Consider the following 25,286-nt stretch of genomic DNA (forward strand, 5'->3'; position numbering starts at 1 on the left):
AATGGAAGAAGAAATTTTCTCCATGCCCACCAGCTGATTTATAAGAACCATTGTACATCTCAAGAGCTGAAGGAGGAGTGGGTCTTATAGAAATAGATTATACATAAGGAGTAATTATCATAAGCCTCCATGTACAATTAACAGCATCAACAGACCAAAATATTCGAAAGTGCTGATGACAGTAAATGACCAGAAGCAGCCTCCATGCTTAAACTTGGACAAGCATTCTGAAGAATAGAATGAATCTAATTTAATCCAGTCTTAGGTTTATACACCAACTTTATGGTCCACCAAAGGACTACCCAATACTGTTTACAACAACATAAAATATATAATAAATACATAAGACATTAACACAATCAAAATGCATAAGCTAATAAAAATATTGTTTTTGTAATACTTTATTAACACCGTTCCTGGCCTCTCAACAAGTTCTATGGGGAAATCAAGTGCTGCCCTTACAATCTAAAATAAAATAATGAATGAATGAGAATCCACCTATACACATGGGGAAAGAAGCAACAAAGTTGGCACAGAAGAGACAAAAATCTCTTTAAAGAGTTAGAGCAGCAAACAAGGAAAAGCTAGTGGCAAATGCACAAATTCAGCAGGAAAATAAAAGTTATTTCAACAATTCCTGACACAGGAATGGTTGGTTGATTAAACAGGGAAGAACTTAAATCTAAAGATGAAAGACTGATAATTTCAACACAGGACAGTGGACAAAGACAGATGGTTCACAGCCAGCAAAGAAAAAATGGCCAAATGCACAGTCCTGGAAAGGGTTACACATCTCATTGCTGGGTGCGATGTGCTGATGTCAGAAGAAAAGAACAACACGGTGGCATGGTTCATCCACTGGAAACTGTGTAAACACTCTGGGATCATGATCCTGACAGAGCTGCAGATTAATGAAGAAGTTTTGACCACATAGGACACTCCCATTCCAACTGAGAGAAAGCTTGATGCTGGAAAACCAGACACGGTGGTAAGAGAAAGACAAGCACGGTATTGCTAATGGAAGTGTCAGTAGCAAGCAACTATTTTGTTCTATGCATGGAGAAGATGATCGAGTATCAAGAGATGCAATGAGAGATCAAGAAAATATGAAAGAAATATAGAGAAATAATCCCAGTTAGATTGGGAGCCCTTGACTTGATTAAAAAGCTCTTTTTGGTGCCATGCAAGCATTAAGAAGAGTACTGCCAGTAAATGTGAGACAGGGATGGTATCTTTCAGTCTGGTATGTGGGCACACATTTGGACACATGCATCAGACCACGCCCATGGATGCTTCCATTTTATAACATATGCACACAAAACATAAGAAATGCCATATTGGGTTAGACCAAGGGTCCATCAAGCCCAGTATCCTGTTTCCAAAAGTGGTCAATCCAAGTCACAAGTCCATGGCAAGTACCCAAACATTAGATAGATCACAAGCTACTATTGCTTATTAATTACTGTAATAGCAGTTTATGGATTTATCCTCAAGGAACTTATCAGAATGCATTTTAAACCCAGTTACAATAACTGCTGTAACCACATTCTCTAGCAATGAATTCCAAAGCTTAACTATGCATTAAGGGGAAGATTTTCAAAGACCTATGCGCGTAAATCCAGGAGCATTTACGCACATAGGGAGGGTTATGCGTGCCGGGCCTATTTTCAAAAGGCCCAGTGGTGCGCGTATGTCCCGGGGCTTTTCTGAATGGGTGGGCATGTGGTAGGGCAGGGCGCAGCAGGGGCGGGGCAGATGGTCTGGGGGCGAGGCTGGGCAGTCCGGGAGGCTTGGCCGAGGACTCCAGCACAGGGGGATCACGCACCGGCAGTTGTGAGATAAATGTATGGATTTTTTTTTTCTGGCTGGGGGCGGGACAGGTAGGGGAAGGGAAGAGAAAGTGTGGGGGGGGGGGGGGGGGAAGGAAAGTTCCCTCCGAGGCCGCTCTGATTTCGGAGCAGCCTTGGAGGGAACGGGGAAAGCTAGCTGGTCTCCCTGAGGGATCGGCACGCGCAAGGTACACTAGTGTGCGCCCCTTGAGCGCGCCAACCCCTGATTTTATAACATGCACTGGCTGTGTGTGCATGTTATAAAATCGGGCGTGCATTTGTGTGCATCGGGTAGCGAGCACCAATGCACGCCGCGCACGTACTTCTTAAAATCTGCCCTTAAGTGAGAGAGAATTTTCTTTGATTTGTTTTAAATGAGCTACTTGTTAACTTCATGGAGTGCCCCCTTATCTGAGAGAGTAAATAACTGATTTACATTAACTTGTTCAACTCCTTTCATGATTTTGTAGATTTCTATCATTTCCCCTCCTCAGTCGTCTCTTCTCCAAAATGAACAGCCCTAACTTCTTTAGCCTTTCCTCATAGGGCAGCTGTACCATGCCCCTTATCATTTTGATTGCCCTTCTCTGTACTTTCTCCAGTGCAGCTATATCCTTTTTGAGATGCAGTGACCAGAATTGCACACAGTATTCAAGGTGCGGTCTCACCATGGAGCGATACAGAGGCATAATGCATCCTTCGTTTTATTTTCCATTCCCTTCCTAATAATTCCGAACATTCTGTTTGCATTTTTGACTGCCGCAGCACACTGGGCTGACGATTTCAACGTATTATCCACTATGACACCTAGATCTCTTTCCTGCACGGCTGTTATAAAATAGTCTGGCCATGTGCACATGTGTGCCATATTTTAAGAGGGAAGAACTACAAAAATACAAATCCTGAAACATGAAAGGAGTGGGAAACAAAGCTCAAAGAGACCTCATATTTAAATGCCAAAAGGCTAAGCGATTATGAGCTTATGGTAGCATTAAGATGTTCTAATCATTGGTCTCTGTGGGCTATGTGTAGAGGGCGCTTCACCATGAGGCTGCCCAGTATGCACTTTAAGTCTGTGAAGTTCTTGAGATACGGATCGCTTGAATATTAAAGCTTAAATCCGATGATGTACTTATCTTGTGGAGTAATGTCCGTTGACTAGCCTTGGGATGATAAAAGAGTGGTAAACACCGACATAATCCCGACACTGAGTGTTTCGGAGCAGACCTCATTCTTCAGGGGGTCGGGTGCCACTGAGACCGGCTCTGTCGTGATCTGGAGGGTAAATTGCTTACTAGAAAAGAATAAGTACAAAAACATATGTGCAAAATGGTCCCACTAAAATGTAAGTACTGGCGCGAAAGTGCAGAGGAACACTTACTAGTGCAGAAGTAAATTATTTGTGCGGCGATGCCGATTGTGTCCAAATGTAGCTCTAAAATAGAACAATTTAAAATCTGTAATAATTGAGCACAAGGATAAGTTTTATGTTGAGAAGGAGATAATAATACCTGGTCCCCACAAGATACTGACTTATGCGATGCTGGTCTGTAGTCATTCGCTTAGCCGTGAGACATCTATCGGCGGTGAATGACAAAAATGAACGCTGACCTTTAAAGAGGTAAGAAGCCCGACAATTTTAAATCCCCATTTAAAATTTTCTATGACATTCGACAAACATCAATTATCGTTTTTGGACATTCTCATCTCCAAAAGCTCAGGTGGTATTCAAACATCCCTTTTCAGAAAACCCACTGACAGAAACAGTTTTTTAAATTTGAAAGTCACCACCCACGAAGGTTCAAGGAAGGACTCCCTGTGGGTCAGTTTTTCTGCATTCGCAGGATTTGCTCTGACCCGCAAGATGTTTTGCAACAAAGCATTACCCTGAGCGAAAGATTCCGAGAGAAAAGATACCCCATAGGCACCATCAAGAGGGCTTTTAAAAGGGCCAAGTTTTCCCTCCGTGAATCCCTCTTACAGTATATGAGCAAGAAACAGACTTCTCCCTTAATTTGCGTCCTGGAACACACTAATCTCACCCAACAGATTAGACAATCCATCCAACGGAATTGGCATGTTTTAAGCCCTCATCAGATTTTTGCTACATCTCCCATGTTCGCATATAGCAGAGGCATCAACATTAGACAACAGGTGGTTCGTGCCACCCAAGATCTTGATCAGACAATTGGACCCCCTGGACAGACACATTGCGGGAATTGCAGTTTTTGCATTCAAGCTATTACAGGTATCGAATGGCAAGACCCCAATACCCACGTACGCATTACACGCAGACATTCTGTTCACTGCAATTCCGATTTTGTAATCTATGGACTTTTTTGCCCATGTCAAAAAATATACGTAGGCAGAACCAAACGTAAAATCAGGACCCGACTCGCTGAACATTGGAGTCGTATCAAGAATCTGGATCTTAAAGCCCCCATTGTACAACATTGTGTTACCCATCAACACAAGTTTGAGCAACTACAGTGGCTCATCATAGAACAAGTAATATCTTCATGGAGGGGTGGAGACAGGCTCTCAGCCTTGAATTTAAGGGAACAACAATGGATTCATCATCTACGATCTGTGGAACCACTAGGTTTAAATGAAAAAATTGAATGGTACACTCTCATTTAAGCCTCCTAGTGACGTACCTGCGTGTCAATGTTCTCTCTCCTCATCAAATTTGCATCAATGCATTGTGTTCTCTTTCTAAGATGGCGTTGGGTATGACGTACATGACCATTTATGGACAGTCTTGGGTTCTCCCGAACAGAGAAACATCTAATATGGCGCCCGTTGATGTCAGTTTCCTTTTTTGGACAAGTGGTCTGTTCAAGATGGCGCCCATAGTGACGTTATATACCCATCTAAGGACACATCCTCCAAATTGGCGGGCTTCTTACCTCTTTAAAGGTCAGCGTTCTTTTTTTGTCATTCACCGCCGATAGATGTCTCACGGCTAAGCGAATGACTACAGACCAGCATCTCATAAGTCAGTATCTTGTGGGGACCAGGTATTATTATCTCCTTCTCAACATAAAACTTATCCTTGTGCTCAATTATTACAGATTTTAAATTGTTCTATTTTAGAGCTACATTTGGACACAATCGGCATCGCCGCACAAATAATTTACTTCTGCACTAGTAAGTGTTCCTCTGCAATTTCGCGCCAGTACTTAAATTTTAGTGGGACCATTTTGCACATTTTTTTTGTACTTTATTCTTTTATAGTAAGCAATTTACCCTCCGGATCACGACAGAGCCGGTCTCAGTGGCACCCGACCCCCCCCCCCCCCCCCCTGAAGAATGAGGTCTGCTCCGAAACACTCAGTGTCGGGATTATGTCGGTGTTTACCACTCTTTTATCATCCCAAGGCTAGTCAATGGACATTACTCCACAAGATAAGTACATCGTCGGATTTAAGCTTTAATATTCAAGCGATCCGTATCTCAAGTACTTCACAGACTTAAAGTGCATACTGGGCAGCCTCATGGTGAAGCGCCCTCTACACAGAGACCAATGATTAGAACATCTTAATGCTACCATAAGCTCATAATCGCTTAGCCTTTTGGCATTTAAATATGAGGTCTCTTTGAGCTTTGTTTCCCACTCCTTTCATGTTTCAGGATTTGTATTTTTGTAGTTCTTGCTACTGACTTCCTGTCCTTGTGGATTCCTTAATTTTTGTATTGATATTTTAAGAGGGAACATGCATGTGCACATTTATCCAGCTTCTACCTTGTAAGTTGAAGGATTTTAAAACTGGCGTGCACTGACGCCATTGCCAGTTAAACCAGTTCATCCTCAGTTTGCCCAGTTAAGGGGTAGGTTCTCCAAACCCCCCTAGTTTAATAGCCTTCACTCCCCACAGTTAGCTCTGCCCCTTAAAACCCCACTGATCTGCCTATTTTTCTTTATTTTATAACTTATACCTCCTCATAGCAGAAGTAAGCTTACATGGCAGGGATTCTGGGTGCACGCACGGGTGCGTAATTATTTGCACGGGCATCTCTCTTTCATGCCCTGAAACGCCCATTGCCCCAACCAGACCATGCCCATGCCCCGCACCGCCTTTTGAAAACTTTGGAGATGTGTGTGCTGTGAGAGATACGTGTTTATCCAGGACGCTCTTAAAATCCACTGCCTGACTTATTCACACATCCCCTAAATAATATGTGCACCAGGCTTTTAAAATTCAGTGAGGTTCATTCTTACTATTGTATACGCATTAACAAATCCATTTGGAGACACTGCCCTAACAGCCACCCAGTTATCTGCATTCCTAATGATTGAATCACTAGTAAAACTGGCAATCTTCTCTCTACACTCCTGGGTACACAACTCTGGAGACATTCTCTCTGCAAGAGAGAATAACATATCACCTGGAAGGCAGGTCCCAGAAGCAGGATCGGTTCCTGCCAAATTTTGTTTCTCCAAAATAGCACAGAGGCTGCCAGGTGGGGCTGCTCTATTATGTTCCTGAAGTTCTTTTTTATTTTTTTGCCTCACTATATCTCTGGGTCTGCCACGCTAGCCTCTAGACTAGAGACCATACTCATTCTCAGAGCTAGAAGCTCTTTCCATTAGAAGCAAACATGCTCTCTCCAGAACAGGCAGGTAATCACACTTGTGGCACTCAGTACGAAAGACTGGATAGTCCTTGTCCCGCTGCTGGACTTCTCTCTATCTTTTTTTGGTTTTTTTTTTTAATACAGGATGTTAACTGTTAAAAGGCCGCGTAGGTGCACAAGTATGCGCGTATGCCAGCTTGCGCCAAAGGACGTGGCCATTTTATAACATACGCAAATATATGCACGCATGGTATAAAATAGGCTGCATGCTCGCATATGTGCGCACAATTTTAACAGGCGCACACCTGTGCCTGCAAATGCCGCTTCTATCACGTAAGTGGGGGGGATTTTAGTAGACAGGGGCACCGACGCAATTACCAGTTTTCCCAGTTCACCCAGGTAAGGGATAGGACTTCCTAACCTCCCTAGTTAAAAAGCCTCCCTTTTACCCTATTAATCCTGACCTTTAAAACCCTGCTCACCTCATTACTTTTTTTTGTTTTCTGACTTAGACGCCATCCATAGCAGAAGTAAAGTTATGTGGTAGGGGACCCTGGTGCGCACTGGTTTCATTGAGAAATCCAAGAATGCCCATCCCATGCCCTCACCCTGCCCTTTTTTTAAAAAACATTTGTGTGCATAGCGGGAGATATGCATGTACTCAGGAGCCTATTAAAATCCGCTCAACATGCACCAGCCCGACTCGTGCATGTATCTCCAGGTTTTGGCACGCCGGGCTTTTAAAATTCACCTATTAGCTCCTGTTTTTGCTTCTGTAGAGGATTCTAGCCAGAAGATTTCAATGTATACTACCAGCTATGTCTCAGCCCCTCCTACAGCCTATTCTTTAATGGGATTAAGTAATCCCTTTGAAGCCTCTGATTTAGGATGAGGTATATTGGTTGTTTAAACAATCAGGTACAATGCCCAACTGATTAAAGTAACCCATTTGAAATCTCTGATTTAGGAGGAAGTTTATTGACTAACTCTTTTCTAATACAATGATCTCTCTGGAACATGCAGATGAACTCAGATTGGCTAATAGTTGTCCCTGCACGGAATTACCTGGAACATATCAGGAGACAGGGGTTATATTAACAAAGGAATTATTAGCATAATTATATTCAGACTAGCAAAAAAAGGGCATGTAAAATATCATTTCGAGCCTCTGTGCTGCTCAAACAATTATTGAATAATACATTTTACAAAATTTGAACTATGATACTATTATAATACATTGTATGGCTGACAGTGTCCTAGTTTATTGTTTGGTCTTGGTCTTATATGGTAAAAACATGTAGTAATGTCATTAGTTATGCAACCAGTTGTTCCATATTGAAGGAAACTGGGGTCGAGTGGCAAATTTGTATTGATACTTTTGAAATTAGAATATGGTTGTACAATTGATATAGGTACATGAGAGGAAATATGTTTTAAAAAAATTACCACAATATTTTTAGATATGGTGTAGCTTGCCCGTGTAGCTTGCCCGGGTAAGTTACCCAAATAAATGTACCTTGGTAACTTGCACTCTGCATTGACTGCATTGCCAAATAGACTGAAATAAATCCAAAATTAACAGGATAAGTGTAACCAGGTAACTTAAAGATTTCCTCTTGGCATGATTAAAGTTATTCAGATAGCTTAGCCAGACAATTTTGAATATTCATGTTATCTGGCTAAGTAGGCCACATAACTTTGGCCCACCCAGAAATGTCCCTGAAACACCCCCCCTTTATCCAGGTACATTTTATTCAGGTAATTACTTAGCTTGCTTAAAGGGGCAGAAACATAAAACCTCAGGGTTTGTCTAGGTAACCTGAAATTTACCCAGACAAGTCCCTTTGATTGTAAACTTTTTATTGTTCAAGAAGGAGAGGTGAGGATTATAGCAGTAGCTAGCATGCAGGAAAATGTGAACACATATTTGACAGTATATCTCTATCTTTATCTATGGTACACCTACTCATCAATGATGCTGATGTTAATGAGCAATATAGCTGTTTTGTGATATGGATGAATACTTGCTAGAAACTAAACCTTGGGTCCATAGCCGGGGCAGCACAGAATAATGAAAGAGGGATAACCAAAAACAATGTGGATGTTCATACTAATATAGTAGTGCTACATGGACTGCTTAATGCTCCTTAATAGAGGCGATGCTTATAATGTGACAGTATGACCATGGTGAAATGTATTGCTGTCAATTGAATGACTTTGAGGGACATATAGAAGAAACACAGTAGCCATGAAATTCATTATAAAAAAAAATATTGCCTTAGAGTAACATTGTGAATCTAATATAAATACTCAAAATTAATGAAATTGAAAGTCATGAATGCCCTGACAACCCCAAATTCAGTACCCCTTTGCACTTTCATTAAATCAACAACATCATAAATGGTTTTCTATAATATTTAATATTTTCCTTGCAGGATACTTTATAATTGTGCTAGTGCATTCAGCACAAGCTATTCTGTTACCATACATTGTAAGACGTGTATTATAATCTCTCTCTCTCTCTAGTCTGTAAAATAAAACGGAGATATTGAATTCCATTGTTTATATGCAGTATCTGATATTCTCTTATATATATATATATATATATATATATATATATATATATATATATATATATATATATATATATATATAGTCCTTTTGTATTTCCATTACATGCACTTACAGTTTTAGTCACATTTCCATTTCAGTTGACTTCCATAGTACTCACAACTCTGAAGACAAATATATTGGACTTGGCAAGTGAAAACAGGAGTAGGCTCCCTTTGTGTTAATGTTTCCATTTTCCCCCTGCATCTCTCTGCAAGTTCCTTTATTCCCATGTCTTTAAACAGGGGATTTACAGATGACCCCTCGTTCTCTCACCAGATCTTCCTCTTACAAACTTTCAAACTTCTCAATGTGAAGAGCTCAGTTGACTAGAAAGAAAAAGGCCAGGGCGGTATTGATCCGAGCTTGTGATCACTCTTTCAGCACTGTGTTCCTCTTGCCTGCAAGGCCTTGGTAAACGTAGTAATACAAATGTGGAAACAGTGTCTAGAAGTGTTTTTCACACCAATGTTTTTTTACTTTCACAAAAGAGCATACAGTTTCAGAGGTGGCAGTCTTACCTAGGTGTCACTGTATGTCACTGTACATCTGACATACAGTAATTCATAGCTTCAACTTTCATAAATGATGCACCTCTTTAACTCTTTTCTGTTTGGTCAGTCATTGCAAGTCTTAGTGGTGATGAATTTTGGAACTGATACTTAATGATATTCTAAGGATTAATTAGCTGGCATTACTAGAACCTTAAAACAACTAGTCTAGAAGCCTCGAGTACTTGAAGCGATATTGCTATAACTGTGATATTCCTAAGAGAATAGATTCAAATGGAAGCTATACTGCACACAGAAAGGAGCAAAGTAAAACAGGCCATTATTATCAGGTATTCTTTGTTTACTCATTCAAATAACTTCTATAGCATTAATGCTTGGATTGTGGAAATCTAGGCGTGGTACCGAAGTATTGCTCAAAATGCAAATGAAAATTAATTGTGCCAAGCTGTTGATCATATTCCTTTTTCAATTCTGTATCCCTGAACAATTTGCTGAAGACAGGGAAAGTAGGAAAAGGAAAATAAAAGGCATGCACATTACAGACATCAATTATCTGCTGCAATGTCACAGTAATATGATGTTTCTTGAGCAAGACATTGGTTAAAACCCTTGAGCATCATTTCTGGATTTTCTTGTTGTGAGTCTCTTGCAAATTTATTGTGCTATTATGATCAATAAAAGACAGCAAGACAGTACAATGTTCGGTCATTGCTACCCTGAGGCTTAGCAATTTCATATCTACTAACTTACTAGTATAATGGGTCTATATAAAAAGCCAATAGTAATAAACATGATGCTTATGGTAATAATAATTGCCTTTTATACAAATAGGTTCTCCAACATTTTTTACAATTTAAACTTCTAAAATATAAGACAAGACATAATTGAATGTAAATATAGTTGTGATTCCTTTTACAAGGTCTAACACTGTAATCAAGAAACTTTTTAAAAAGGGATGAAAAGATTACTCCTATGGAGGACAATTTTCAAAGCCATTTACACAGGTAAATTGGTATTTACCTGTATAAATCGATCTGGCTGAAAATTGCAATCCTCCGTGCAGCTAAAAGTAGGTGTGGACTTCCATACTTCTAACTGGTTTAAGAGGAATTAGTGCATGCGTGTGTGTGTGAGAGGGCAAACACCATGTTTAGGTCAGGGGAGGAAAATCAATCATGTACATGGGGTTATAAAGGTTTGCATGCTATTTCTCCCCCCCTCCTCGTACCACTGCCACCAGAATGAATAGGTGCTCTTAGTACGCTTAGTTTACTTTCATTTTCAAGGAGAAACTACTTGGATAGATCCTCTGTGAAATTTAGCTACAATGTACATGCGGTAAAAATATTTACATAGGGGCAGATTTTACAATCTACGCGTGGGCGTAGATTTGTTCGCGCAACCCGGTGTGAACAAATCTACATCTGATTTTATAACGTGTGCGCTGCCGCATGCATGTTATAAAATCCAGGGTCGGCACGTGCAAGGGTGTGCACAATTGTGCAAGTTGTGTGCGCCGAGCCACGCAGCCTGCCTCCGTTCCCTCCGAGGCCGCTCCGAAATTGGAGCGGCCTTGGAGGGAACTTTCTTATCGCCTCTCCCCACCTTCCCCTATCTAACCCACCCCCCAGCCCTACCTAAATCCCCCCTACCTTTATTTGAGAATTTAAGCCTGCCTTCGGGCAGGTGTAACTTGTGCGCACCTGCCGGCTGCCGGTGCGCGGTCCCTCAGCACGGCAGCTGTTCTGGAGGCCTCGGCCCCACCCCCAGAACGCCCCGAGCATATGCAAGATAGGCTCAGCACGCGCAGGGGCAGGTTGGGGCAGCTTTTCGGGGGTTACGCGCATATGTTACACGCGTAACCCTTTGAAAATCTGCCCCATACTCTGCAACTGGGAAGGCTACTCAAAATGGTCCATTTAATAAACATTTTAAATGCCCAATGGAATTTACTGCAGATTGTAGGATTTACAAAGGTTAAATATTCATCTCAAACAAAGAATTAATAATGTCTAAAAGCATTATATCTGAGATTTTATTAAGCACATTTTTCTAGTACCAGATAATTATGGGTAAAAATAGAATGGCTAAAAACACATAAATGGATTTTAAGCCAACAAAGTACATGCATACTTTCACAAAGTGCATATTTTAGTTGTAGCAAAAAAACAAACAGAGGTGTTCAAAGGGGTATAAATTTAAAGAATGTATTCGCAGAACCCTAATCAACGCATATTTTTTTACACTCTTATTTGAGACGACTTTAAGTACATGTGCACCTTTTATCTGCATAACAACTTGATCATCAAACAAAAACTAGAGAGTTTATTTGAAAATTAGGTTGATTTGTGTGCGCTGAAAATCACCCGTGTTCTTTGTTGTCAGGTTGCTTATTGCAAATGTACCCTTTAAACTGTATATACTTGTAGAGAACCTTTGGCAGCTCCACTAGTTGGCCTAAGTCAAGACCTGGGTTAGAGAGAATGTGAAATTGGAGCAAATTGCTTACTACAGCAATCTCTCTGAGAGGTCTGAAGTGGCAGGGCAGATTGTTTCAGTCTTGTGGGTGGCAATTTTGGTTAGCAGTTCAAGGAATTCTTTTTGTTGGTTTGCCAATGGCTGGTGGGCTAGGCCTCCCAGGAGAGGAAGGAGGCTGCAGTGTATGGCTCTGGTCCACAACCTGGCTGATGAGGTTGCCTCTGGATTTTATAATTATTTGAAGTACATTTGGACTTGATTTTTTTAATTTATTGGAATCCCTAGCCCTGGCTCAGGGAGGAAAAATTCCCTGCCCTGGGCAGACTAGAGAAAAACAGATCTGCTATCACCATCTCATACCCAGTGGATGGACAGTGGTGACTGTGCTGAGAAGTCTGTTTTGAATATTTTTTATGATTTTTTTTTTTCCCTTTTTGTTTGAGAGGAAGTTTTTGCCACCCTTCCTATTCAGAAATGGAGAAAAGGACAGGAGTTTAATTTCCCTGCTATGGCTGCATCTTTCAGTCCAAAAGACCCTGCTTTACCAACTGGAGAGGGGAATAAGGAGTAAGAGGATTTTATCTGGAGACCCTCCCACTGGAGTCTCTGCCCCAAGAAAGAAGAGTTTGAGAGACTTGCAGGAACATTTGGATTTCAGGAATGTTTTTTTTTTGTGGGAGGGTAGTTCTGCCTACAGCTAAGAGACCCCTAGTCTACCTGGGATTCTTGCTTTTCCATTGACCTGGATAGACTCCAGACGCTGAGGAACACTTGCATAGATAAGGAAAAGTTGTTGGAAAATCTGAATCTAGACATGAATATTTCATGAAATAAAGGTGTATGATATCAATTAATTACACCTGAAGATCTGTTACAGCAAAGTTTAATTTTGGAACACCCATCCAGAGTGTCCAGCCTGTTTATTCTGGTATCTATACACACACCCAGCTTGCTCCAACAGTTAGAATATCAAGTGAAGAGTTTTTCTGCCTATACCTCGAATCCTGGAGGTCTGTCTTCCTACTTCCCTCCCATTTGGAGAATCCATGCCCTGGGGCTGCTGGACTGTATAAGGACTTATCCTTGGGATTTAGTGTGACCTCTGCCTTTTCAGAAAAATCTAGACAAGTGGCTACACAATGTACAACTTTACAAATAAGAAACGCTTGAAAAGCTAGATTAAAAATCCAAAGTAAATAAGAATATCAAGTGATGCTATAGAAGGAAGCCCTGAAAATCTAAAGGGAGAAAGTGGTCAAAGCAACCAATCATTTTAAGGGGGTCATCTGATTCAATATCTGTTAGTCAAATTCTTAATTCCAATTTCCTTTATGTATCTGATTTTTCCCAGAATTTTCCTGTTTTTCCTTGTAGATCTCTATCTAACTTTCTTAGACTGTGATTTATCAAGATATTTTCCTATAGGCCAAGAATGGGAGAAAAGCCCCAGTGAATCAGACCCATAATGTGAGAACATGTCTTAGCGTTACCTTAGCATTATTCCTTCTGCTATGAGCCAGTAAAGTTTGATTCTAAACCATCTCAGATCTATTTGCAAATTCTATTCTTTTATCAATTTAAAACAAACTTCCTCTTATATTTATTTATAACTTTTATATACCGAGGTTCAATTAACAAGATTAATTATCACTTTGGTTTACATTACAACTAGCGACATTAACAGAGACTGAGTCTTGATTTACAATGAACAGGGTAGAAATAACTTGGATAACCTGGGTAAAAAAACAATGAACAGGGAAGAAATAATCTGGAATAACATTCTGGGATACATAATGTTGGGTGAAGCAAAATAGAGAATTGGGTCTGTATAACATGGGTGAAGAACAGGGAAAATTGAGTAGGGGAGGACTATGAAGTCCTAAAGTTGGTTAGTGTACTCATGATGCAGATAAGAAAATGGCTGAGGTGAATAATTATGGAAAGGCTTGTTCGAACAACAAAGTCGTAAGTCTCTTCTTAAAGGTGATTGGACATTGTTCCAGCCTCAGTTCAGGAGGGAGCAGGTTCCATTGCTTGGGGCCCGAGGCGGATATAGCTCTCTTACTGAAGGAGGTCTTGGTGGTGGGTGTTTGAAGGATTCCTCTCTGGGCAAGTTTGATTGGACGGACCGAGGTGTGGAGTTGCAGAGGTATTGTAAGATCCAGAGGAGTAATGTTGTGTATGGCTTTGTGAATGACTGTTAATAGTTTATGAAAGATTCTAAACTTAATTGGGAGCCAATGAAGATTCTTTAAAAAGGAGTTATATGGTCCCTCTTGTTGGATTTTGTGAGGATCCTGGCCGTAGCGTTCTGTAGTAGCTGGAGAGGTTTGAGTGAGATATCAGGCAGGCTGTGAAGGAGTGAATTGCAATAGTCAATTTTGGAAAATATAATGGCTTGCAAAACTGACCTAAAATCGTGGAAATGGAGAAGGAGTCTTAGGCGTTTTAGAACTTGGAGTTTGAAATAACACTCCTTTACTGTGTTGTTGATGAAGCCAGATAAGTTCATTTGGCTGTCTATGATTACTCCGAGGTTTCTTACCTTGGGAGAGAAAGTAGGGGACATTGGCTGTTGAACGTAGTTTAGTGGTACACTGCCATTTTGTGTGATTAGGATGTATTCAGTTTTGTCGGTGTTGAGTAACAAATTGAGCTTTGAGAGGAGGATGTTGATGTGGATGAGACAGGCATTTCAATGGAGAAGAGTTTTTTGCAGCGAGTAGGTGATCGGTATCAGAATTTGGACATCGTCTGCATAGAGGTAAAATGTAAGTTTCAGCTCAGAGAGTAGATTGCAAAGGGGGAGAAGATATATGTTGAATAGTGTTGGGGATAAGGATGAACCTTGAGGAACTCCTAGGGAAGAGATGAAAGGGGGGGATTATTTGCTGTTAATCTTAACTTTGTACTGCCTATTTTGAAGGAAGGACTTGAACCTGTTTAGTACGGTATTTTTCTGGCCAGAGATACTAACCACAGCTCAAAATGAACTCCTGCTTGTGTAATCTGGCCTAAAGATCACAAACCAGGGCTTTCGCTGGAATCCTGGTCCAAGCTATCCAAGCAGGTGCTACATCTCATCCATTCTAGAGGCAATGGGGCCGATGTAATAAGACCTGAGGTGAAATCGACGCTAGTTGTCTGCTCTTAATTAATTATTTATTTTAGTGCGCGCAGCAAAAGCAGGTGCCTCTGCGGAATGTAATGAAGGACAGGTACGCAAATGAGATGTGAAAGAAAATCCACGCTAAAGTAAAACCTGCGCAAAATCGCATGCAAACACGCGCACCAAGGCCCTATGTAATAAACTGCGCAGAAACTCACATGAATGTGGTGACCCATGAGTGATTCTCGGGGCAAAAACCTTCCCCTTTCATAAAACAGTGAAGACGTTAGTGGTCTGGGAGTGGGACTGAAGGTGGATAGAGCAACGTCTAACCCCTTCATGTTCCATCTCCGACCACATGGAGCCGTAGCGATGGTTACCAGTAAGTGTGGGAAATGCAGCAGAGGTTTCTTCAGCTAATCCGCAAAATGTACCACAGCATCTGGAAAAAGTGAAGGTAATCCACTGTTATCCCAGGCCTGCATGGACCCACAACCACACTAATGCTGGCAAAGGAGAAAACCGGCCTCTAGACATGGCGCTTTAACTTAACTCCTGCCCTGACCCAGGCGCTACAAAACCCCCGCACTAAACGCTGCGCGACTCCCTGCACAGCCCGTGACGTGTTTGTTTGCCTCCTTTGCATGCCATTTGAATGCATTGGTGCAAAGCCAGCATCAGGTTTTTAAGCGAGTTTAGGCAGGCATTTTCCTCACGCCGAGCATGTTATTACATCCACTCGTAAGACTGGCCCGGGAAAAACGAGCACAGACCCGTGCAAGTACGTGCAAAAAAAAAAAAAACCCCGCAGCAGCTTTAGTGCAGCTTATTACATGGGCACCAACGAATGCTGACACCTCAGCAGGAACAGATTTTAGACTCAAAGCCCAGCTTGGTAATGTAGAGAGCAACTGTTAAGGTCTTTCAAAACCCAACCTGTGGCTTGGAGGCGCTCAGTGTTCTCATGAAGGTCGTTAAGTTTTAAAGAAGAGAGAAATAGCACTCACTTTAGGTCCTGCATCATTTAACCACCCATTCCTGTGGAATGTATATTCAGCACTTCTACTTATGGTATTTCTGTACTCAGTTTTGGAAATGATAAAATACTTTTTCCAAGCTTGATCACATCCAGTTTTTGTGGTGGCAGCTTCAGAGAAACAATTATTATGCATGTGGAAAACAAAGGAAACATGAATAATAAGCAAAAGCTGAGCATAAATCTTTTTAGGCTCTGGTCAGGACATCTATGAAAAAGATGTTAGAGTGGGCAGATAAAAACCCTGGCTTTGACAAATGAATTAGTTCAGTATTTATTTACACCCCGCATTGTTTTATAAGCTACTAATTAATAAAGCAAATGCAGGCTTGATTCTTTCGCAGCTACTCGAGATATTTTCAACAGAATCCAGAATACAAGTTTGTCCTATTTCTTCTGCATCTATTGGTCTTTAGAAACCTAGGCTGCCAACGGCAGCTGCTAGGCAGAAAAGAAGTGGTAGAAAAGGGTGAGCTTTCTCCTCCTACTCATCTCCTCTCTATCCCATAACCCTCAGCCCTCACCCGCCTTTCATTCTCAATTTCCTTTCTCCTCCCCACCCTTATCGCTCCTGCGGCGGCAGTTCTCAGTTATTCATCTGTCTGGCTCATTTGCAGTAGATAAAATATATAATCAGAGGTCCTATACGTGACACAATATTCACCAAATGAATCATTTATTTATTATTTAACAAATTCAATATAAATTATCCTCCTCTAATACATAGGAACTCCTAACTAGACAATGGAATAAAAACCTCAATCATTCATTACCCCCAGTCATACTTTACACATACATACCATCCTCTAAAAAATACTCCAACATGATTAGTGTGTTTACCACATATCTTGTGAACATTTCATATAATATACAATTTGCTCTCTCTCAGTGTATACCTCATGAAATATTAAATGTCTCTCTTATATGTTTACATGCCCGACGACGATCTCGTTTCGTCCACCGTAGCAGACTTCCTCAGGGATATATTCAAAAACACAATAATCAATCACGTTGAAGTTAAATATTGCACTTCCCGATCACCATAAAAAACACCCTGTTTCTTCTCATAACCCTACTCCATAAAGTGCCTTCCCACGTCCAGCAGGAACTCCAAAACTCATAGCGAAGTAACCGAACAAACTCTTTCTACTTCCGTGTCCACATTACTGCCGTACTTCATCAATTATGGCTTCCCTTCACCTCCATGTCTCATGGCGAGATAACCAGCTGCACTCTTTTCACTTGCTTCTCCGTATATTCTTAAAAGGACTATTAGTATTTACGATATTGTCAAGCTTCTTCAGTTGAGACTTCCCTTCATCTCCTTTCACTAAGACCACCAAACACATCTACTTCTTGAATATTTCTTAAACCCGACACGTTGTCTTCTTCCGATTCGGCATGCTATACTCAAACGGTCGAAGCGTGCCGAATCGGAAGAAGACAACGTGTCGGGTTTAAGAAATATTCAAGAAGTAGATGTGTTTGGTGGTCTTAGTGAAAGGAGATGAAGGGAAGTCTCAACTGAAGAAGCTTGACAATATCGTAAATACTAATAGTCCTTTTAAGAATATACGGAGAAGCAAGTGAAAAGAGTGCAGCTGGTTATCTCGCCATGAGACATGGAGGTGAAGGGAAGCCATAATTGATGAAGTACGGCAGTAATGTGGACACGGAAGTAGAAAGAGTTTGTTCGGTTACTTCGCTATGAGTTTTGGAGTTCCTGCTGGACGTGGGAAGGCACTTTATGGAGTAGGGTTATGAGAAGAAACAGGGTGTTTTTTATGGTGATCGGGAAGTGCAATATTTAACTTCAACGTGATTGATTATTGTGTTTTTGAATATATCCCTGAGGAAGTCTGCTACGGTGGACGAAACGAGATCGTCGTCGGGCATGTAAACATATAAGAGAGACATTTAATATTTCATGAGGTATACACTGAGAGAGAGCAAATTGTATATTATATGAAATGTTCACAAGATATGTGGTAAACACACTAATCATGTTGGAGTATTTTTTAGAGGATGGTATGTATGTGTAAAGTATGACTGGGGGTAATGAATGATTGAGGTTTTTATTCCATTGTCTAGTTAGGAGTTCCTATGTATTAGAGGAGGATAATTTATATTGAATTTGTTAAATAATAAATAAATGATTCATTTGGTGAATATTGTGTCACGTATAGGACCTCTGATTATATATTTTATCTGTGATATAGACAGAGGCACTGCACTAATTGTGTGTACCTGTTCATTTGCAGTAGAGACTGAATCCTGCCTCCACTTTTCTGAGTCTTAGGCAAACAAAGGGAACATGGGTGCCAGTCCTCTCAGCTGGGAAAAGCCTCTAGCAGTTGTACCATTTGGTCTCCCACTCTATCATCCGGGCAGCCACCTGAGCAGCTAAGCTACGTTCACAGTCACTCCTGGGTCTGGTTACAGCAAGGCTGCTATTGGATAAAGGGAGCTCTGTCCATTGGAGCTGCCCCTTCCCTCTGTCTGCTGTACACAGAGCAACTCAGGAAGTGCTCATAAATATTGCTCTAATAAATGAAACAGAGAAAGACAGACATTGGCTTGCTCTGTGGAGAGTTGGTCTTTCATTTAAGGAAAGATATTTGATGGAGTGATCACACCATTGCACCTTAACACCAGCTGCCACTGTAGAAAATGATGGCAAATAAGGATTTCTTTATTTATTTTTAGACATTTGAAATTCTACTTTTCCCCAAAGTGGATTACCACAAATTTAAATGGAGAGGCATTTGAACAGTGTATAATCAGAACCAGAAATTATAATTAGAGTGGAACTGGGATCCATGATCCAGCATAGCAAACCCATGTATTTAACCTGGAGTCCCTTTTGTATATGGCAAAGTCCCTAGTCAGGATACCAAATGGTTAATTTGGGAGGTTGAAGGTCTCTGAGGAGAAGGCCTAGCTGAAAAGCCATGCCTTTGCCTTTTTTCCCCTGAACTTAAGTTAGCATGGCTTCAGGCACAGGGTTAGGGGTTAGGGGTACTTTGTTCCAATTTTTTGGTGCATAACTGCTGAAAGTGTGAAGTCTGGTGCAGGACAATCTGGGGAAGAACCATTTGGGAGGAGGAAAAAAGTTGGGAGAGGTACTCGGGGGCCTGTTTATTCACGTATTTGAAGAAAAAGCAGAGAGTTTTACATTTAATTCTGCTTTTGACTGAAAGCCAATGTAATTGATGTAGACTAGATTTGATGAGGTCAATTTCTTTGGCACTTACTGAAATTCTAGTGACAATACTTTGGAGGAGCCGGTGATGCTTTGCACTAGAGATGTGAATCGGAAACAGAATCGGTTCTGATTCCAGTTCCGATTCACATCGTGGGTTTTTTTTCATCCGGCCCAATCGCGGTTTTGTTTGTCGGCTGCGCCCGAACCAATAAACAAAAAATCCACCCAACCCTTTAAAACTAATCCCTTAGCTTCCCCCACCCTCCTGACCCCCCTCAAAAAACTTTTTACAGGTACCTGGTTGGTCCAGTGGGGGTCCCGGGAGCGATCTCCCGCTCTCGGGCCGTCGGCTGCCACTAATAAAAATGGCGCCGATGGCTCTTTGCCCTTACCATGTGACAGGGTATCTGTGCCATTGGCTGGCCCCTGTCACATGGTAGGAGCACTGGATGGCCTGCGCCATTTTTAAAGATGGCGCCGGCCATCCAGTGCTCCCTCCATGTGATAGGGGCCAGCCATTGGCACGGATACCCTGTCACATGGTAAGGGCAAAGGCCATCGGCGCCATTTTTATTAGTGGCAGCCAACGGCCCAAGAGCGGGAGATCGCTCCTGGGTCCCCCACTGGACCACCATGTACCTGTAAAAGGTTTGGGAGGGGGGTCGGGAGGGTGGGGGAAGTTAAGGGATTAGTTTTAAAGGGTCGGGGTGGGTTTAGGGGTTATTTTGTGTGCCGTTTTTCTCGCCCTCCCCCCAAAACAATAAGAGAACCCCCACAAACAATTTCATGGGGTTTTCCTATCGTTTTGGAGGAGCCCCCGATTTCTGATTTTGAAAATATCGTACGATATTTTCAATTGTCCGAAGCCCGATTCACATCCCTACTTTGCACTGTATTGTGAGATGCCATAGAACAGGGAATTTCAGTAGTTGATTCAGCTGCTGATTAACGCATGGATTAACGTAACAAGATTGCGTTTATCATGTAAATTGCGGAGCCCACCCAATTTGCTTCCTTGTGCTGTGCCATAGACCACAGTCAATCTCTGGCTTTCTCATCAGCTTTTTTCAATGAAGGATTTTCTGTGCTTATCCCAAGCTTTTCTGTAACAGTAGTTTTGGGGTTTTTTTGCCTCCACACCCCCCCCCCCCCAGTAAGCTTCCAGAGCCAATGAATGATCCAATATCTGAAGACAATTGGGCTCTGTCATGTTTTTTTTTACACGTTGCAGAAAGATAAATGGTTCAAGGAGCTTTGAAAGTTGTCCTGAAAGATTTGCTTCAGTACATAACTTCCTGCACACCTTCACATTTTGTAGACTAGAAACCAAGGTGTGCAGTCTTTGTATACTTTTGGAAATCTTAGGTTCTGTCCTGTTTCTGATGGCATCTTGCACTTATTTATAAGGCAAAATCTTCTGGATTTACAGTTATATAGAGATGTTGAGATCTTGATGAAAATGTATTTTCTCAGTAAATGAAAGTTTACTTCTCCTGCCAAATGTCACACATGACTGTGAACGCCTTTGATCTCTCCAACACTTAATACTAAATTATGCAACATTAAAGTGTTATTCTTTTTATAACTTATAGTAGTTAATTAACCATGTGCTTTAAAACTGTCAAAAGACTTCAGAATCTAGACCAGTTCTTACAAATTAAAAAAAAAAAACACAGGAAGTCTTACTTCCACAGCTTTCCAGTGGAAGATGTGCAGACATGTTAGGTATTTTTTCCTTTTGCTTCCTTTTCTGAATTTTCACTTTTCTTTGGTAGGCCTTGATGACTGTCTCCAACAATACATTAAAAACTTTGAGAGGGAAAAGATCAATGGAGAACAGCTGTTGCATATCACACATCAGGAACTTGAAGAATTGGGTATTACCCGCATTGGGCACCAAGAGCTCATTTTAGAAGCAGTTGATCTGCTCTGCGCATTGGTAAGTCCTTTGTTTTTATTTGATTCTCCATTTGATGAGCCAGTCTGGCTCCAGCAACTTCCAGTATGGAGTAAGATGATTACATTTCCTCCAAATGTATTTTCACACTGTGAGAGACAGGATACTAGGCTTGATGGACCATTGGTCTGACCCAGGATGGCACATCTTAGGTTCTTAAGCAGTTCATCTTCCCAGATTAAAGCATTACTACTGCACCAGTTGGATCCATTTTGGTTCCGCCATGACTGAAGTTTGTAGTCTCTTTCTCTAATAACACAGGCAACATATCAAATTCCAGAAAGTTTTCAGAAAAAAAACCCCAACCAGAGAAAAGTAGCTGCTGTTTATATCAACATCTGGTCATCTAAATCTTCTACAAATTAAATGTAATTCATATTTTCAAAAGTTTATTTTATATGCATGTTGAACTCTCTTTGCAAAAAAGAATTATCCTGTTTTTAACTTCTGGTGAAACCCTTGGCAATAGAGTCCATAGTAATGAGTGTATTTTATTTTATACAATTAAAGTACCTTTTGTCCTTTGTAAATATAATGTATGATCTTTATTTAATGCACATGTGCCAGATGGCATAGAAAATTGGACTACAAAATGATGAAAAGAAAAAGAAGAAAACAATTATTTATCCTTGTAATGCAAGATTACCTTGGTACCAAACAGACATCCCTGACGTACTAAATATTCAAAAGGTATTCTGAGTAGCCTAATGGCTTTGCAGAAATATAAAGTATATTTTGAACAGGCAATCTGAATTTGGCAAGTGATTAACTGAACTCTAGCAATTATGACCAATGCATACAAAATGAGGTTTTCAGCTAAAGCTATAATCATCTATTTCAACCATTTCTCATGCTTCCATTGTATATTTGTTAGGTTAGTGCCTTGGAAAACGTACTAGATTAATAAGAAAAATAAAAATAACATCATTAGATTGCTAGTCTGATGTACAATATTTATAGAAGTCAATATGCTGAGTCATGACATTTCAATATTCAGCTACGAGCAGTGGCCACCACTTATATGAATCGCTTTTTATCCCGATAAAAAGTTTTCCAGATAAGTGAACGACAGAATGGGGGTGTTCCAGGCGGACCTACTTCTCTGGCTAGCTTGAGTGGAGAAATGCCAATATTTAGCCTTAACCGGCTAAGACCTGGATTTCTCATTTTGCTATAAGCTTCGTATGAATACGTTTTCTGGCTAGCTCTGAATATCGGAGTAGCTGGATAACTTATCCAGAATGCCTCCAGAATACCTCTACGTAATCCAATGAAGTTTTAGCCAGATAATGAGATATCCGGCTAACGTTTAGCTGGATAAGTGGGGCAAACGTTGAAAAGTCGGCATTTAGCCAAATAACTTGTGAGTTATCCAGCAAATTGCCACTGCATATTGACCCCATTTTTTATTGTGTACATAAATGGGAATAATGCACAAGTATGAAGAAGTATACATCTCTGTATTATAATGCAAATCAGTTAATTTGTGTTTGTTGAGCAGTTGGCCAAGTTGCATACATCCATCTACTCACCTTTTTTTTTTTTCTGTTATACATTAGTACGATTCCTAAATTCAGAAAGACAAATCAAAGACAATAGGTTAAAGGTGCATTTCAAAGGAGTTATGTGCATAAAACTAGCATATATGTGCATATACATGCTATTTTATAAACATCAAAATTATGTGCATATTTTTGGTATCACATGCACATTTACCTGAAAAAAAGAGTGCTCTAGGGATGCTCCAGGGCAGGACCAAAAGCAAAGTGTGCAAGTTGCTGTTTTATAAGAGATGAATGTGAACACATTCGGCAACTTATTCACGCAATTTTATACCTGCTAATTGTCTAGCACAAATGATATTGAACTCATCTGTTGTCTGCTGTTGTTGAGTGGGAGTTCTGGGTAGTCTAGAAGGAGCTCAGGGTAAGTACTAAGAGATCTCGATGAACTGGAGACAGACTAAGTGAACTGGTGGCGGTATCGCGTGCATGTCTTAAAACATACCAACTTTCGCATATAAATCAGGGTTTTACATAGGCACGGAAAAAAAGAACTTGCTTATGTTGATAAAATAGGTAGAGAAAGTGCACACTTTCAATGCATTGCAGATATTTGTGTGCAGCCAAACATATATGCCCGATATGTGCGGGTTATAAAATGCTGTAGTACATCTCTGTGTGATCATAGATGCTCATATATGGGGCCATATGTAATCAATCCCCACTATTAATGAGGTCAAATGTATATATGACAAACTCTCTCTACCCCACCATGTAAAAAATTAATAATGTAGGACAAGGAAGGTTTCATACATCATCTGCAACATGCCTCCACAGCCTTGTATACAGAATATTGTAAATAGTAATCATGAACCAACCTCCCTCCTACCTTTGATTTTTTTAGAGCATTTTTATGTGAAAACAAATCTTTCGTGTGAAAATTTTTTTTTTTATGTGTGTAGTGCTTATTTAAAAAATGGCTATACAGCTCAGCCTGCCTAAATCCATTTAAACATTCAACGCTATCCCCTTTTTTTTTTTTTTTTTTTTTTTTACCGCTGCTGACACACTATTGTGATAGACTATTGTGATAGACTGTGTAATTGAGGAAGCATTTGGAGTGTCAGCAGCGGTAAAAAAAAACCGTGGATAGTGTTGAATGTTTAAATGGATTTAGGCAGACTGAGCTGTATAGCCGTTTTTAAAATAAGCACTACACACAAACAATTTTTTTTTTTCACATGAAAGATTTGTTTTCACATAAAAATGCTCTAAAAAAAAATCAAAGGTAGAAGGGAGGTTGGTTCATGATTACTATTTACATTATTCTATATACAAGGCAGTGGAGGCATGTGGGTAGAGAGACTTTTTGTCATATATGGGGCCAAACAGTTAATTTTGTATGTCACCTGAAACATTACAGCCTGCTCAGTAACGCATTCTTATCACTTAAAGATTTAGATTGTTTGACATTGAGCACAGTGTTGCTGAAAGGTGAGATATAAGGTTATTCAATAAATAATAATTAGGGCTTCTGATTTTAAAGGTGAATTTTAAAAGCTGGACGTACACCAAAATAGGGAGAATGATGTGCATCTGGCACTTGCGCGTGTCTACTTGATTTTATACGCGTGCACAAATGTCGATGTGTGAATATTTCGTAAAGTAGAAAAAAGAGGAGCAGGCATTCTAGAGCCCAGCCAAGACATGTGCGGGACGCACGCCCAGGTCTTCTGCTATGGAGGAGGTGTAAGTTTAAATTAAAAAAAATGACAGCCATCTGTGAGGTGTTGGAGGGGTCTGGGTGAGCTAGGAGGGCATGCAGGCTAAAGAACCAGAGGAGTTAGGAAGGCTTAGGAGAAAACTGGGCAAACTGGTGGAGGACCTGGTGAAACTGATCCTCGGCTGGATGCCTGTCTGTTGTAAAATAGAGGCAGTTGCACGGCTGTAAGCCGACTTGCGTTGCTGGTTGCCCACAAGCTTAAAATTAGGTGCACAGATCCTTGCGCCTAGGTTGTTTTATAACGCGTTTGCCTATGTGCGCACGTTATAAAAGTGCCGCGTCTCTGGGCACCCGCCGACACACGCATGTATATGTGCGCCCGTTTGAAAGCCACCGTCTTAGGTTTTAACCGATAAGCACCACTAACACAACCCAATGGAGAAAAAAACTGAAAAAAATCACCACTTCCCTTAGTGTTCCCTCATTCTTCCTCTTGCCTGCCTTGGATCCTGTGTGCTGTTTTGGGGCCTTTTTTTTTTTTTTTTTTGCACTGATGACTTTTCAGCTGCACAATAGTTATGTATTGAATTCAACTAGGAAAAGTATCCAGCATTGGTATCTGTATAGCAACAACACTGTTAAATGCTGATTGTCTGCACTCTCAAAGAACCCCTGATTACTTAGCTGAAAAAGAAACACTACATTTACAATCTAGAAGCACCTAAGAAATGAAAGCCTAATAATAAT

At 40.7% G+C, this 25,286-nt stretch overlaps 1 protein-coding gene across 1 annotated transcript in view; it reads left to right on the top strand.

Moving 5' to 3' along the window:
* LOC115094679 (connector enhancer of kinase suppressor of ras 2-like) overlaps positions 1 to 25,286 on the top strand; it is a 545,829-nt gene that overhangs the window by 27,432 nt on the left and 493,111 nt on the right. The window contains exon 3 of the mRNA XM_029607931.1: positions 21,133 to 21,296. Coding sequence (XP_029463791.1) covers positions 21,133 to 21,296 — 164 coding nt within the window. The remainder of the gene's footprint in view (positions 1 to 21,132; positions 21,297 to 25,286) is intronic.

This window comes from Rhinatrema bivittatum, chromosome 6, assembly GCF_901001135.1.
Source record: "Rhinatrema bivittatum chromosome 6, aRhiBiv1.1, whole genome shotgun sequence".
NCBI classification, from domain to species: Eukaryota; Metazoa; Chordata; class Amphibia; order Gymnophiona; family Rhinatrematidae; genus Rhinatrema; species Rhinatrema bivittatum.